This window comes from Plectropomus leopardus, chromosome 13 (genome assembly GCF_026936395.1).
Source record: "Plectropomus leopardus strain MGB_pleo_1.0 chromosome 13, ASM2693639v1, whole genome shotgun sequence".
NCBI classification, from domain to species: domain Eukaryota; kingdom Metazoa; phylum Chordata; class Actinopteri; order Perciformes; family Serranidae; genus Plectropomus; species Plectropomus leopardus.
The window spans coordinates 10104684-10122296 of NC_142188.1; the positions used below are offsets into that span (position 1 = coordinate 10104684).

General features: G+C 39.9%; 1 protein-coding gene across 1 annotated transcript in view; it reads left to right on the forward strand.

Moving 5' to 3' along the window:
- lrpprc (leucine-rich pentatricopeptide repeat containing) overlaps nucleotides 1-17613 on the forward strand; it is a 74407-nt gene that overhangs the window by 41346 nt on the left and 15448 nt on the right. The window contains exons 25-30 of the mRNA XM_042501937.2: nucleotides 1204-1310; nucleotides 8632-8700; nucleotides 8864-8954; nucleotides 9582-9724; nucleotides 12847-12964; nucleotides 13486-13612. Of these exons, the coding sequence (XP_042357871.2) occupies nucleotides 1204-1310; nucleotides 8632-8700; nucleotides 8864-8954; nucleotides 9582-9724; nucleotides 12847-12964; nucleotides 13486-13612 (655 nt within the window). The remainder of the gene's footprint in view (nucleotides 1-1203; nucleotides 1311-8631; nucleotides 8701-8863; nucleotides 8955-9581; nucleotides 9725-12846; nucleotides 12965-13485; nucleotides 13613-17613) is intronic.

The window sequence follows — 17613 nt, forward strand, 5'->3', positions numbered from 1 at the left end:
ACAAAGGCCAGCATGTAAACCAGTGCCAGCTAACCAGTGGATATAGAAATAGCAAATGTCTCCCACTCATGTATTTAAAGCAGGAGAGAGGGGTGACAAAAACCTTGAGTCACACACGACCTGACAGCTGTGTGAGTATATGCTGAGTGCTGCGCCATGCCTCGCCCCGCTCCTATCAACCCATGCTATTATAGTCACCTTAAAATAAAATAACACCATCATAAATAAAAGCAGAAACGTACTGGAACCATCAAAACCTGCCGACTTCCAACAGACTGGCCTTCAGCGCTCCAAAACACTCCAAAAAACATGCCTCGTCAAAAGATCTTGATTCACATGTCTGACCCCGGTTTGAGTTCAAGCATCAACAAAAAAATAAAATGGGGGTTTTGTGAGGTCCTGGCTACCATAGCAACCACTCAACTACTTTGAAACAAAAAAGGTCATTGTACAGTGCGTGCTTTTAACCTGGAGGTCTCTGTCATGATAAAATCTACAGGAATGTGGAGGAGGAAATGTGAATAAATTAGCGTTAATAATGAACTGATGTAGTTAAGCCTTATGCTAAAGCCTCAAATTGGGATTTTTAACCCAAAAATGCAACTCAAATTTAGTCCACCTGATCAGGCTACAAATGTGTCTACATTTAGATTTAGGTCATAAATGAGTTCCTTAACGATTTAAGTTCTTTCTGTTGACTTCAGATGAAGGCAAGTAAAGGGAGAGGGATTAAACTTCCTTCTTCTGCTTCGCTGAATATGCAGGTCCATTTGGATAACTTTGAGTTTGCAGTTTGTGTGTGTGTGTGTGTGTGTGTGTGTGTGTGTGTGTGTGTGTGTGTGTGTGTGTGTGTGTGTGTGTGTGTGTGTGTGTGTGTGTGTGTGTGCGTGTGTGCGCGTGCGTGCGTGGTACCTGTCCTGAAGCTGCTGGACAGAGATAGTACGTAACGCTGAGCCGAGCGCTTTAGCAAGTTTACCATGAGAGCTTAGGCTTTCATTCGGGACCTGCGTGTGTTTGTTTGAGAGCAGACTTGATACGGCTGCTTTGTGCCTGGGACATTGTGCCAAATAATGGAATCAGAACGAAAAGATGAAGTGTGCAGTGGGTTTGTTCACCTTGCACGCATTTTTATTCGCATCCTTTCTCTGCTCTGTTAACCCCATCTGTCTCTCTGTCTGTCTGCTTCTCCGTCTTTCTCCTCAGCCATGGACGTTACGAGCCGGGAGCGAGGAGAGATGACCATGTTGTATGATCTGTTCTTCGCATTCCTGCAGACAGGCCGTTACCGTGAGGCTCGCAAAGTCATTGAGGTAAAAACACACATACATAAAGAACTATGGTAGCCGAGTTGGATTTTTAGATAGTGCTTCTTCCTTCACTTGTGTATTCTAGTTTTCAAAAGGTGACTTAAATGAATGGTTTTGCCTTTATGGCACCCAAAGCTTGGTGGTTTTTAGCGGCACACTGCTGCTTTTCCAACCATGTTTGTGGCATTCAGAGTCATGTTTTATAGCTACACATCACATGTTTTCTAACAATACACCGCTGCCTTTCAGACCCCGTTTTACCACTCAATCGGAGAGTTGGAGACATTTATGATTTTTTTTATCTAAATGTAACAACAAGGTTTTGTTGCAAAAACCCAACTGCAGACTCCTCAGTTGAGTGGCCTCATGTGACTAATCTCAACCACAATCTCTTCCCAACAACAACAACAACAACAACAACAACAGCTGACCCTTCTGTAATGCTTCAGGCCAAGCGGCAAAATACAATAAGTAAAGATGAAATGTAGCCGATCACTGCTATTTTATTTTAAGAGATTTAAAATATACCATAATAATTAATAATAAAATCAGTCACCTTGTTGACTGCTATTAGTATTTATAATTATGAGACAAATCTCTATGCGTGATAATTCACCAGTTTGACCACAAAGTAATTTCACTACTGTCTGAGTGCTAAACATCATGTCTGTAGCAAAGACTGTGGAAAACTGTCAAAAAGCTTGGACAGATTTTGATTAGGTCTTTTCTAAAATATTTTAACCATACTGCAATGTTGCTGATAATAACTCGTTATATTTAGATTGTTTCTTAATGATATAAAAACTAGTTTGGCTGATTTGGGGTAGGCAAATTTTTACAAAAAAGGATGACTCATCATGAAATGAAATGAAAAAATGATTTCCAATGTTAATAATGTACAATAGTGGGGTATTATTTCACCAATATACAGACACCTACATAAATGGAAGGCTGGTATATTCATTTGATTTTCCTGGCTGCAAAAAAGGAGCTACTTGACAAAAAAAGTCGAACAAAAGTCAGGATGACCTCTGCACGACTGTCAGGAGCCACAGAGGACATGCATGATGTAAAAGCCACACTCTTATTGTTATTGTAGCTCATCTGACCTGAATATTTTCTGAATATATATATCTTTGTTGTCTTAAGTCCTCCTATAAGCCCTGTAGATTATAGTGAGAAAAAGAGAAAGGCAAAGCGGCCAGATGAGAAGCGATTTTCACGTGGATAAAACATTGTGGGCGGTTCGGGACTGGATAGCAGGACGGAGAGATTGATGAATAAACAAATAGAGGGATGAGCCTGATTCAGAGGAAAGAGAACAAGGCCATTATGTTGTCTGATCAGGATGAGAACAAAACTGAGGGGAAAAAATACCTCACCCCCCCCTGCTCTGACTTTGTTGTCTCTCGTGTCCTGGTGTGCACTAAAAGAGGGATTTGTCCCTCTTGAGGATTTCCAAACCCTCTTAAATATTATCGACATGTTATTGTGGCTCTCATTCCCCTTCTGCTAGATTGTATTGCCGTTATCCTACTTATAAAAAAGAGCCAGCTACATGCCAGGGCTGTGTGAGGTTGATGATGCCTTGTAAATGGACCGCAGATGTACATGTTGTCCTTGATGTCGGTGGAAGATGTAAGTTAAAGGGACAAAAGCTCGGCTGCGTCAACCCCATCTGTTGAGTTTTAGTTTTTCATGGGAAGTTAAACCTGTAGATCTTTAAATGAGACACTATAAATGGGGAATCTTCAGTTGTCAACAAACAGCTTCAGGGTTGATAGTAGAGTATGGGCTCACACAGGAATTCAATATGACAAATTTTCAATAACAGAAAACAAGAAAATGCTCAAATTATGACCTTGAACCCAGTGACACATTTCATTTATCTGGCTCTTCCTACATGTGATGGCTTCCTGTAGATGTATTGTTTAGTGTATAAATGTCAGAATGTCACAAACTCACATTTTTACTTGAATGATTATTGACTAAAATGTTTTATTTTTGCATGGATTGTTTGGTCTTTAGAGAATATGATAAGACAAGATAAAATTAGATAAGATAAGCTGTTTTTGATCAATTTCCAATTCAGATGTTCCAGCATCACAAAGACAAAAATAAGTACTGATAAATAGAGAAGTAAAAATAAAATATGAATAAATAAAAATGAGTTATAGTGAAAAGTTGCAAAAAAAAGTGACATATTAATACAGGATGGGATAGAACATGACATAAGATATAGTTTAAGGCACAATTTAATAGTAAAAACAATAATAATAGTAGTAAAAATAATATCATAAAACAGTAGAAAAATCCCACACAATTTCTCTGAACCTAATGTTTTATACCTTAAAATTGCTTGCTTTGTTCAACTGTTAACAGCAGTCTAACAGTTAAACTAAAATGTATAATCAATGGTTAATGCTGAAATTCTAAACTATAGCCAGGATTTTAGCCATTCTGAGGACATAAGGGTCACTTACTTTTATTTATTTAAAAAAAAAAAAAAATTCACCACTTTGGCTCAGTGTAGTCTCACATAGCTAGACCCTTTAAGTTATTTGTATTTCTTTAAACCAATCACTGTACGGTTTTGGGTGACACTAAGCTCAGGATGTAGTGAGGTTTTTGTGGTGGAAAAGACAAGCCCCGGCATTAAAATAGCTAAATCTCTCCAAAGAGATAATGGCACATAAAAAATAAAATATGCTGAAGCATGGAGGTTTGTAGCTCAGCTTGTTTCACGTATAGATGTAAAACAAAGTGTGGAGATAGATGCAGCTGTGCGAGAATAGTCTCATAAAGTGGATTATGAAAATGGTATGCGAAGGAAACATGTTGTCATCTGAAATAGGCAGCCAATGACGGGCTTTATCCCCACAGTCTACATCCTGTACGCCAGACTAGGTGCAGTGGAACAAGCTGTGAAGACAACATTGACATACTAATGTTAAAAAAATTGCTGATAGAGTTGTTGCACAGAGTGTGTTAGCAATCAGTTTTCTATTTACATATTCAGTAGAAGCTGTGTTTTGCGCAAACTGATGAATATCAGTCCAGTTTTGTTTATTTTTTTTATTTAATTTGTTTTTTTCTGGTAAGAGATATGTGGCTCTTAAGCTGTCAGCCACTATCTTTGTTTGCCTGCTGTTTAGTGCTGAACCCATAGTGCACAGTTTAGTAGAGCTTTTTTTTTAGTTTTGCTGCTTAAAACAGTAAGAGTGAACCAAAAAGTTGTGAGCTGAAAAAACCTCAACAACAATAAGTTGAAAGATGCTAAAAGGAGACTTACAGATTCATCATCATGATTGACACCTTACACATAACACATTTCATCTCTTATTAATATAATAATACTGATTCAAGAGCTTTAAAGCATAACAAACCAAGTAGTGGTGACCAAATGTGAGTTTAAAGGTTTTTTTTATTTTATTTTACCTCTGTTGGAGTCAGAAAAAAAACTTATCTGTGTTAATGTTTACAACAAAAGTCTCTGAACAGAAAGTTCCCATCTGAAGTGTCGCTCGTTTTTCTTACATGACAATAGGACATATAAGACAATATAATCATATCTATCACTCAGATAGGCATACACACACTCAAACACACAAATACTTTTTTTTAATTCTCCCCTCTGAGAGCGTCAAGTGGCAGTCCAGAGTGGTGTCTCTCTTTGGGCTGTGTTTGGTATAATTGGCAGCTGATTAATCACAGCTAATTAAATGTAATGATAGAGAAAGGTGGCCAATTTTGTGCTAAATGGTCAAGGTTAGGTAGAGGATTGTCAGGTGGCCGGGGCCTATTATTGTGGCACGCGCATGTGTGCGATGGTCAAGGTTAGGTAGTATTGCTAAAGAGTAGTGGAGCTATTATGTATTTTTGTGTTAGAGAGAGGTTTGTGTGTGTGTGTGTGTGTGTGTGTGTGTGTGTGTGTGTGTGTGTGTGTGTGTGTGTGTGTGTGTGTGTGTGTGGACTAAGTGGCCAGGTGATTAGTGGAATTAGAACATTAGGAATTGAGATGGAGAGGGTTTGTTAAGTGGAGGTGAGACGAGGTCGGCTCTATCTGTTTCTTTTTGTGTACATGTATGTAAGGATGAGAAAGGAAACATCTCAAGGCCACGCAAGAAAAGAGGCAGCGTGATGCTCAGGGTTCATATGGTCATGAAAAACCTGGAAATGTCATGGAATTTGCAAATAGCAATTTCTAGGCTTGGAAAAGTTTATAAAAACTAAATTGATCCTGAAAGTTTTGGAAAAGTCATGGAATTCTTTTGCACAAACCTGTATAATAACACATTCACCATTTGTTTCTTTAAAAATTGCCAAACATAAAAACAGCATTTTTTCAGAAAAACATTAGTTTTCTTTAAAAATCACCAAATTCTGAAAGAAAAAAAATGGCAAATGGCAAAAATCTGCAGTAAGATAAATACAAAATACAGCCTTTAAGTTTGTATGCCCCTCCCATAAAGCCAAAATAAAAAAATAAGTACCTCTCCATCATTTAAAAAATTATTGGACATGCCTCCCCCTTTTTCCACCACCTCGTCCCCCTCATAAATAATGAACAGTCCCTAAATGATATTTAAATTTTTAGTTCTAATTCTGTTCTGAATTAATTATTTTTTATATTATATATATCAAAATAAACTTTTGTAGTAGTTCAGAAAAAGGATGGATAAGGAGTATCAATGGTCATTTCAGAGAATATGTGGTCTTCAAATTTGCCTCAAAGTCATTAAAAAGTCATGGAAATTTGTCGCTAAAAAATATGTATGAACTCTGGATGCTGTGTGTGTGTGTGTGTGTGTGTGTGTGTGTGTGTGTGTGTGTGTGTGTGTGTGTGTGTGTGTGTGTGTGTGTGTGTGTGTGTGTGTGTGTGTGTGTGTGTGTGTGTGTGTGTGTGTGTGTGTGTGTGTGTGTGTGTCAGTCAGAGGATTGTCCTGAAAATCTGACCCGATGACATTTTTCCATTATCTCCTCCTGAAAGTGAGAGTGTCTGCTGTTTGTTTCTACTTTGTATTCTCCTGATCCAGCCCTGCGTGTGTGTAAGTTATGTTCCTTCTTATTTCTGAGGATTTTGTTTTCTGCCCAGATTAGGGAGATTTGTCCTGACGGATTCGAAATCCCAAACATATTCCTGTGTGTGCATGTGTGTGAGAGAGACGAGTAGATGTGCAGAAGGCTGCTTTGAGCCCGCAAGACTTTAACAAGTAAAGGGAATCGGAGGAAAAAAAGATGGAGCACTTGCACTGGGCCTTAGTCTCTAAGAAGATTAGACAGACTGAGAGAGAGAGAGAGTGCAACACATTTTAATTTGTCCCTTTGGCTGGCTGGGTAAGAACATAATGCCTCTGCCTGGGCCGGATGGAGGGATGGAGAGGCAGGGGGAAAAGACCGAGTAGGAGCAGGGGAGATTTGGAGGAAGAGGGAGGGATTGAGGGGAGAGGGGATTGACGGAGGAAAGGATGACGGCAGCAAGGGACGGTCAGAGAAAGGGATGAAGCCCGTCTTTTCTTGACTCTCCCCACCCTCTCACAGTATGATGGGCTCCCATCAAAGAGGCCAGCGGGGATTGAGCGCTGTTGATCCCCCGTTCAGATTAACTTCCTGGCAGATCGCTCCGTCTCTCTCTTTTTCAGATTACCAGGAAGAGAGAAGAGATTTCTCAATCCTAGTCTTATTCAGATTGTATCAAAGCCCCCAAAGAGACAGATGAAATCCTGATCACTGTTATTCCATGATAATAATCATCTAGTCACTCCACATATCAGGCTAAATCTGAGCTACACGAGCCTGGAGATCAATCTATGTCAGCCCTTATTTCACCGCACACACACTCTATCTGCATATCATTGGTTTTAATACGAAAGTACTACAAATCTTTAAAAAATGCAGGCTTATTCAGGACTGTTGGGACTTCTTAGTCAGTACATTTTAAATCTAGATAGTTATTGTTCTGTTTTGAAATTTTAACCTGTTATTTTGCATCTGAAGTTAAAAATGTATGTATTCTCTGTTTTCTACTGAATGTTGAGGTTGGAAACAAAATGCTTTTTCCATTCAAACTATTATTAGCAAAAGAACCGAATGCCAAAATTAGAAAGGTAATAAAAATGCTAAATGCAGTTTAAAATAGGTTCTGGTATAAACAGAATTTATACATATTCTTGTTACAGCTTAATTTCACACTATACTGCAGACACTGGTATTGCACCAGTTTTTATTTATTTAAAGCTTGTAAAGAACGTGCATTGAATTTTTTAAACATTTGTGATTTCAAATTCAAATAGAGCATAACCTCTATTGTCCTGAGTCTACACACAATCCACTCCACTAAACAAGACGATGAATTGATGATCATTTGGATGAGCAGTAAATTCTTTGAGTCAAAAATGCGAAGACATATTCTAGTCTTCATAATATATGATTAGGCTGCTTGTCTCTGTTTTATATAATTGTGAGATGAATGTCTTTTTATCTTCAGATTGTTGTTCAAACAAATCGAGATAATTTGAAGGCGTCACATTTGGCTCTTTTAACTTACTGAAATTTTATACACTTAATAACTCATTAATCAGCAGAAAAAAAATAACCAACCAACTAATTGGAAGTAAAAGTAATCCTTAGTTGCAGCCCTGCTGTGCGTCTCTAATGCCAAACGCATGTCTCAGACTCCTCTAAACACATTTCACTCTATACCAGGTGTGTTATCTGTGTAGTGATGCACCGCCTTGCAGCTTTTCTGTACCTACATGCTTTAAACCCACCCAAGGCTACACAAACATTCACTTCATTTCTTTTTACACTTAAAGATAATCTGAAAATGCATCCCTGTGCTGCACTCAATAGATCATACAAGACACATTTCACTTTAAAACCAGCAGTTTATCTATCCATAGTAATTCTGTAATATAACGGGTATACATCAACTAAAAGCAATATTTAAAATCTTTTTTAGGCTGAATGGCTTCAGATGAATATGGATAATGCACATAGCTACACAACCTGTAATTTAGGTCTGGTGCTTTAAATTATTCCAGACTAGATTTAAAGGGTAATTCTGGTTTATTACATTTATAGCCACTATCACTTGGACCATAATTCTGTGGATTTAGATGTCATTGTCCCCACTGATAATAACATTGATCACTAATAAAATAATTGCTTGACATTTGGGAACACAGTGAGATCTCTAAAAAGAAAAATACATCCAGGAGTCACATATAGTGACACTCAGATGTTCATTGCAGAAGATAGTTTATTGACACTGTTAGTCATCCGCTCTCTTATCTGTTTTTGTCTCAATTTATTTTCTTTTTAGACGCCTGGAGTGAGGGCTCGGCCTGGACGCCTACAGTGGTATGCAGAGAAATGCATTGCTTTCAACCAGGTAACACACACACACACACACACACACACACACACACACACACACACACACACAATCACAGATACAGGCTGAGCTGCTCAAGGCCACAAAGTACAATGCAAACAAAACGTGAAAATACAAACATTCCAACTTAAATTACATATCATTGTGTTTGTGTGTATAGATGGAGACCTTGGAGCAGATGGTGGACATGACAGCCAAGCTGTTCGAGTGTGACAGAGATCAGATGTATGGTTACCTCCTCCGTCTCTGCAGTAAGTCTCTTCCTCACTTTCATTTGTCTGTTTGTTCAGTTTTGTCCTCTCTCATTTGCAACCTCCCACTTACCCCCAATCTCCTCTGCTGTCGTGACCTTCCGCCTGTGGGTGCGCTGGTGCCCCAGACTCTTTCTCTGTGTGTGTGTGTGTGTGTGTGTCTGTGTGTGTGTCTGTGTGTCTGTGTGTGTCTGTGTCTGTGTGTGTGTGTAAGGGAGAGAGGGACGGAGGATGGGATCAGTCAGAAGTAAGAACAGAAGACATGGTGTGATTGCTGCAGTAGAGAGCAGAGCAGATAACAGTTGTGATTGGAGTGTTAAAGCTGAATGTCAACCCATTACCCTCACTGCACACACATGCACACACACACACACACACACACACACACACACACCTTCTAGTTAGTGTGTTTCCTAAATTACAGCATAGTTGAGGGTCAGTCAGTTGATCAGATTAGTGCTTAGTGATTGCCCTCTCTCAGCATGGAGCGCTTTGTCTGAAATGACTCTCCAGTGCAGGCTGAGTGATGAGCTACAAACAGTATGGACTGACTTTAGTCTGGTGTTATTGCACTCATAACAGATTATATAAGAAACACACTGCTGTTTTGTGTCTTCTTGTTTCCAGAGGAGTCAAATGACTGGAAAAAGGCAGAGGTGGTGTGGACGAAGATGCAGGAGGAGAACGTCATTCCCAGGGACGGGACCCTGCGCATGCTGGCAGACATCCTGAGGGAAAACGGCCAGGAGGCTCCCTTTGAGGTGCCTGAGGTAAAACCTTAGCTTTATAATATGTAGATCACACTAATGCTCATTAGACTGATCTGTCATTCAGAAGAATAATTGCCTGGAGGTTCCCGAGGGGTATGGAGCAGATAAAGCTAAAAGCAGCGGTCAGGAGATTTCCAAGAGCTCTGAAGGTCTCGAAAAGTGCCTGAGGTCAAACATAACACACAAGCATGCAGAACCGTTCGTTAAATACAAATCAAAATGGTGCCTGTGCACACATTTCTGTCTTTGAACACTTGAATCTAATGGAGTGACGGTACATTTGTCTATCACACTGAATGATTTGCCAATCAACAATATGTTATTTTTACTATTTCAAATCGCAAATTCTCTGTTTTAGTTTTTTGAATTGGAGGATCTACAGTTTTTCTTAATTTTGTGTCATTTTAAAGATATCTATGTCAGATATCTTTTTGTTTTGGAGCTTATATTATATGGAAAGGAGTTAATGGATATAAGCTTGGGTTCAGGTGACCTATAATGGTTATTTCTCAGTATTTTCCAACATTGCATAGGTTTTAAATATATGGTAAACTGCAGTCCTCCCTTGATATAAGAGGTATCCTTGATGAATAAACATTAGAATTACTACAGCCCATTTTCCAAAACGCCAACCATAGAGAGTGCTTTATTGCATCTCAGTGATAAGCAGCAGCGTTAAAGCAGTCAAATCACACAAGAATCTCAAAACAAACAACATATAAGGACGCAAAAAGAAGTTGTAGTCGCATTCCTTGTCAAAAAAAGCCACTGGTGAGCTGTAGGCACAGTAACTTCAGTCTGATGTGGATGACAGGAGATGTAATGCAGCTTAAAACCTTTACTGAAAAAAGTTAAAATTACACTCAGTCACGCCGTAGAGAAACTATGTGCTCCCGTGCTTTGTGCAGCTCTCTGCTCAGCTGCACTGCTCATGACGTCAAGAGTACAGGGAGCGTCCAATCACAATTCTACATGCATGCATTTTTATTCTTTTACATTTTTATACATAACTATGTTGCATTCAAGGAAAATGAACTTTTACACATTTTAAATTAAGTTATTCTTATATTGAGTCTCTTACAGAAGTACTAAAGAAAAAAGCAGAAATAACCAGAATTTTAAGTATAAACTGAAGTCAGGTATTGGGTGAGTTGGGCACTGAACTCAGTACTTTTAAGTATACCAACAAATTATATCTGTACTACAGATAACTGATTCATGTTAAATCCATGTGTGCTAAATTTTGGCGCCTGAGAACACATCTTGATGAGAGTACAGGTTAGACAAAAGGTGGAAGTGCCAAAAAGTGCCCCAAAGCCTGCCATGAAGCTACAAGGCTGGCAACGGAGGTCTGTGGAATCATGGGGTTCAACTTCAGACACGAGGTGAAAGCACCAAGAGCCGCACGGCGAGCTAAAACAAGAGCAACAATCTTCTGTGGTACTTATGGCTTTTTTAAAAAAATATGTATATAATATAAGTTCAGTATCACTGAAAAGCACATTCAACTTTCAGGTACAACTATCGGTTCAAATGGGAACAGCACCCAACCCTATAAAGGACCCCATAATCTGCTGCCTTCAATTAGAACTCGTGAGCTCATGGTGACGACAGGGTGACGATGTGCGTAGTGTTCAAGTGGTGAAGACGTGACAACACCGCTGCTTAGGCAACAGCGACTATCGGCGTCTAGAAGCCAATGAGTCTCACAATTTAGCAAGCTAGCGAGCGGCTAACATGCAGGAAATGCAAAATCATAATGACAGGGAAAGAAATGTAAAGGCCCGCCTCATAATAACATATTATGAGCGCCCCATTAGGCCTCGCCGCAGCAGCCACGGGTTTGATTCTGGCCGTTGCCCTTTGCTGCATGTCATCTCCTCTCTCTCATCCCCTTTCACACTTGAGCTGTCCTATCCAATAAAGGCAAAAAGCTAAAAAATGTTCTAAAAAAATTAATTTGTTAACACAACTCTTGAACTCCAAGCTTTCAGAAAATTTCCACTTGCAAGGTTGTGAATACCGTAAGAGAGGGGCCTTTATAAAGACTCGTCATAAACACGACCCTTATTAACGACAGCCATGTATTCTGTGATGGTGCCTAGCAGTATTTTGGTTAATGGACAGTAAGTCTAGTTAAAACTGTATAATCTTCTGTATTGATTTGTTGAAGAGCTTCATCAGAGCTGCAGAGATGAGTATTGAGTGTAGCCAAATTAAACTGAAGCTGCTCCCCATAATTTAAAACACAATGCTCTCCTTTTCAATTATTTTCATACTGCATAGATTAACCAAAGAGCGCATTGACCCTAACCTCTGATCACAGGAACTAACCCCAAAAAACCTCTGAAAACTCTCATCAGCTGCTCGCTCCATACAGCCCCCCCCCCTCACCCCGCTCCACTTTAAGCTTCTGTTCATTACATGCAGAGGAAACAGGATTGCAGCTCTGATCTGAAGTGTGGTCAATCAGACGGGCTGGCTGGTGAAAGGAATTACAGCTTGATCTGTCTGTAAATCTGTAATGCCAGACTAATTTAGCCAGCAGCTAAATGCCACCATATGGCTGCCGCTGGAGTCTTGGTTATATATGTGCGTGTGGCCTCACTCAATGAAGAGGACGTGAATATTTATAGATAAATCAAGTTAATGCAACACATTCAGAGAGGACTTTTGCATTAAATAAGATAATATTGGTGTTCCTGCATTTTTCTTCAGCTTTGGTTTGCATGTGAGCGTGCTCCAATAGCCCGAAGCGTGATGAGACAGGAAGTGATTGCTGTTGCCTGGAGCGATGAACTTAGTGACCCCTGGGGGCTCTTGAGTTGACACCCCCTCTCTGACACACACACAATCGCTAACGCACACATACTTTTCTTTTGCCCCTTGGGTGCCAGACCTAATTTGCCCCTAGCCAATACAGCTTAACCCCCTCCCCTCTCTGCTGCACGGGTGACCGAGCATTAGGGGACCCTGCCCTGCCTGCCCGCCGTCATACGCGCACATATACACACACAGCAGCTCTGTGCAAGCACATGGTTGAACGTGTGTGTGTATGTGTGTGTGCAGGCATCGGACTTAGTTTCATCGCTGTTTTTTTTACCTTTGTGTGTCATTTACAGAGCTGGTACCAACAAGCGGACGCCAAACAGCAGGAGGCAGCAGATCCCGAAGCTGTAACTGATAATACTGACAACAAGGTCCGTGTGTTTGGCCTCTGTAAGAGGGGCAAAGCCCAAGGTAAGCAGCAGGAGGTCCCAGTGTTGTTGTCCTTCATGATATAGAGCTGAACTAAACACAGACAAATTGACATCAATGAGAGGTGCTAAAACCTTTTTTTTTTAATAGATTTTTATTTACAGGCAAACAATACTACACATAACACATATAAAAACACGGTGGCATAAATATAATCTCACAAACCCCAAAAAAGGAAAGGAAAATAAAAAACAATTAGACAGAACGATATAAATAAAATTAAAAAGACAAAAAAAAATAATGAAGTCACTTCAGTAATTCAAATAATTAGGCTGATAGTACTAGTGCATTTAAAAAAACCTAGTTCTGTATAGTCCAACTTCTCACTCAAGCAGATTTTCTCCCATTTCATGTTGTTTTACAATGATTTGTTTCAATATTTTTTACCATAAGAAACTGACATGTAAACTTGAAATAATATGAAGATTATCTCAGATTTAGCTTTTAAAAAAATCTAGTTCAACCTCAGCCTCATTTTTTTCTCTCCCTTGTACTCTCAACAGAAGCCTACAGATTGTTGAAGGAATTGGATAAAAAAGGTTTGGTTTTGACCCCTGCCCATTATGATCAACTGATCCGGGCCCTGCTGGCTCAGGGATCTTTGGAGGATGCCATGGCAGTCAAGGACATGTAAGTGCCTCAACATCTCATTCTGCACGACAATGACGTGTTTTGGTAAAGCCTTACAAAAAGCGTGTAAGTAGTATGTTTCGACAGTTTTATGATCATTTGTGATAATCAACAGCAACTGAATACCAAGGAGCCATTTCTTCTTAGTATCTTTGTTATATTGAATCAATCAGAGTCAAAACAGTGAAATAATAAATAGAAATAAATAAATAGTTCAGATCTTTTGAATAGTGCTTGTAAGAGGTACTTATCCATCAGTCAGTTATATTACATACAGTGGATCTAAGTCAGCAGGCCCCAAAATGACTACAAAGCAACACTGTATGACCAAAAAAGATACAAAATTTCATAAAAGAGAATTAAACCAATACAAAAAGAAAAAAACAAAGACACAAAATGACCACAAAGAGATGCAAAACTTCCACAAAGTATGTATGTCCTGCACAGTGGTGGGTCCTTTGCATATCCGTGCCCAGGGGCCCATTGTCTCAAAATATGCCGATGGCAGGAGTAGCAGCCCAGATGCTAAGTAATGTGCTGCTGTGGACTTGGGCAGCAGCAAAATGTATTTTAGCATTATGAAAATAACCTAAAAAAATCTATATCTTCACCTTGCTGCAAGACAGCAATTTCTCACAGGGAACTTGAGCCATGTTTTGCTCTCTTCAAAGCCAGACTCATTTGAGAGAAACAGGAATTTAACATTTCTGAACACTGGAGCTGCTGGTCTACTGCTGCTTCAATCAGTTAGTTTGTTTGCACTATTGTGCGACTTTGATGCTTAAAACGATTAGATTGAACTCTCAAAGTACCTCATTGACACAAAGGTTGAGTTTGACCAGCAACTCCAGTGTTTAATGATGTTACATTTGTTTTAAAAAGAGAGCATCTTAATGGCTTGAGTTCCTCTCTGGAAAGGGCTGTCTGATGGCAAACGAACATAGGGATCAAGGCATCCATAGACCAGCATTTCCTGTGTTCAGCCAGCTAAAATTAGTGTTTTTGTCAATAGAGTCTGGTGGCTTTGACAAAAGCATAGCTGTGGAATTGAAGCTTTCTCGTTGGATCAGGCTTTCTGCAGCAAGGCGAAATGATAAAAATATTCTCAATATGGCATATACTTAAACTAACATTGATATTTTTTAGGTGGCTAAAATATGTTAATCTGCTGCCCTTGTCCCTTGCATTACATTGCTTAGCTTCCATGTGGGTGTTCCTGCATGCTTTTTAACGTGGGGGGTGTGCTAAACAAACATATATCGTATGTAAAACACTGACTATGGATGAGTACAACCCCACTTAAAAGGGTTCAAACTATCCTTTCAATGCAGGACTTTTTTTTTTTACGTATTCCCCCCTCGGGCAGACAGACATCAGAGCAGTGCATCTTGGTTATAAACACAACAAATTCAACATGTAGTGCGGTTAATGCTCTGCTACTTTCCCAGTCTCCTCAGTCTGTGGCACGGGGTCACCTCAGGCTAAAACTACATCTCCTCAATAGACATGAGGATTATAAACTGATTGTGTGCGAACACACTCAGCCCTGCTGGATATGAACAGTGGTTCTTACTAAGCCTCAAGACACACACACACACACACACACACACACACACACACACACACACACACACACACACACACACACGCTCGGATGTACAGATTAATTTTGGTTTTCTGGGAAGCGGGTGATTTTGCGCAAAACATCAATCTTCCTTCAATTAGTAATGTATCGTGTGTTGTTGCGTAGCGGGGGCCATATCAGGGCTCGAGACAAATGGATGGACAGACAGAGGTATTAGAGATCTGAGCTCAGTGCAGCGCTGATCTTCTCTGTTTGTCCTTTTAGGTAATCTCCTTTTTCTTTATCTCCTTTTGTCCCTTTCTTTATATCACTTTCTCGCTGCAGAGGAAAAAACACAGAAGCAAAGAGATAATAGTATAATGACACGACACACTGAAAGAAAAGACGCGGTTACTAATTTGCAGGGGGGAAAAATATGTAAAAACATCCATTACACTATCACTCTCGAAGCAGTTTTTCGGGCTCTCTACATGGTTCACTCTCTTATGTGATGAGAAATAATCGTATCAATTTTAGACCCCTGTTTCAACAAGCGCGAGGCAATACAAGCGATAACTCATCTCCAGTCTCTGTTTGATTTGGTTTATGGCATCCCTGCCTGGATAAAAGCTTCGTTTATCTGCACTCTAAATGAGAAGTGAAATGAGCTGAGAGGAGAGTCGGGGAAAGATGGAAAGCGGGGAGGAAAGGAAGGAGATAAAACAGGAAAGGAAGAGTGTGTGAGGCGAGGAGGGCGAGATTTAATCACGTACGAGGTTAATGAAGACGCTATAGGCATTAATTCTCTTCGCGTGTGGGTGTGTGTGTTTGTTTTTGGGTAATCTGTAGAGAATTGAGCAGCAGGGTGCTTATGGCGAGATTAAGAGATTGTGAGAGAGTGATGATGATGAGAGAGAGACGAAGGGGTGGATGTTGGATTCATTGGCTGAAGCACAATACCCCTAGAAGGAGACGGTGATAGCGAGCGGCAGTGAGAGTGTGTGTGTCGGGGGAGAAGGTGAGCGAGAGACGGCCTCTGGAGATTTTCTCCCACCCGATAAGAATAATTCTGACCCCACTCCCCCTCTGCTCGGTCTCCACGGCAATCCGTCGGCGACCCTGTTACCGCTCCAATCTCCGCCGTGACCCTGTCACAGCGGCTGCCGGATGCTGCTTGGCCTGGTGTCGCCGTGGTGATAAGGATTGCCAGCCTGATGCTCAATTGAGCGGACGGATTAATCTGGTTGCAGGGCTATAATAACAAATACAAAAAAAAAGATGGGAGGCAAGCTTGATTGAGGTTTTAGTGGCAAGGAAATGAAAAGGAGGAGGACTGAAAAGGACAGCAAATAGACGCAGCGAGGGAGGACGAAGTGATGTGAGGAGTGAGGCCTCGATGTTCCGGTCTCATCCTCTCACATAATACCACGCAAAGATATACAAACACGCACACGCAGCCGCTCAGCAGGAAGTAATCAACTGTTCGATGTCTGTATTATTTTCCGGGTTACAGCGAGAGGTTTTACAAGAGGCTCAGACTCGCTGTCAATCACGTGTTCCCATTGTTTAATCTGTCTCATCTTTCAGCTCGTGTGTTTATCCACTCTGTCAATGTGATGCTTAATTATGACCCCAGTGCAGAAAACTTAGATGCCACAGAGGTTTTAATTCAGTCATCAGGTCCTGAGTCCAGTTTAATTCACAAATGTGATAAAGCAGTCAGACTGGATGACCCACCTAAGGAGATCCTCGCCCCTGCTGTGTCTTTTAAACCACTTTTAAAACCTCACTTTTTTTTTTTTTTTTGAAGAACTATGATTTTCCTCATGTTTTAAATTCATCAACTGTTTTTTACTTCATGTCTAGTGTTTGGCTCTCAGTTTGTTTCATTCCTTCTATGTTTTTAAATGTACTCTGTTTTTAACCTTAAGCACTTTTTCACTGTGTTTTAAAAGGTGCTTTATAAATAACATTTTATTATTATATTATCATCACAGATTAGAAAGATTTGCTTTAAATGGTAAAGTGGGCTCGCATAGCCGGAGCGTTCTCCACAACAATATCTCATTTCACAATATAGAAATATAAATGAATAAATTCCTCTGTTGGGATTACACACATTAAAACCGCTAGAATTAAAGACTTGCAGTAAATGACATCATGTGTACTGTGTTACCAGAAAAGAGGCATATAGTAGTTGTACACTCACATTGTTCCTTCCATCCACATGTGTAGAATATATAACGTATAAAATATACTAACCATATTGAAATGTCTGTTAATGGGTGATCCGGTGAATTAAATACCAAAAGTACATCATCATATTGAAGCAAAAATCCTGTGATTCCAATATCGCCACAAACCAGGTCTACTCATTGATTATAGTTTTAGCCACAATAACCAAATACAGCTGTAGAGATGAAATGAATAGCGACCT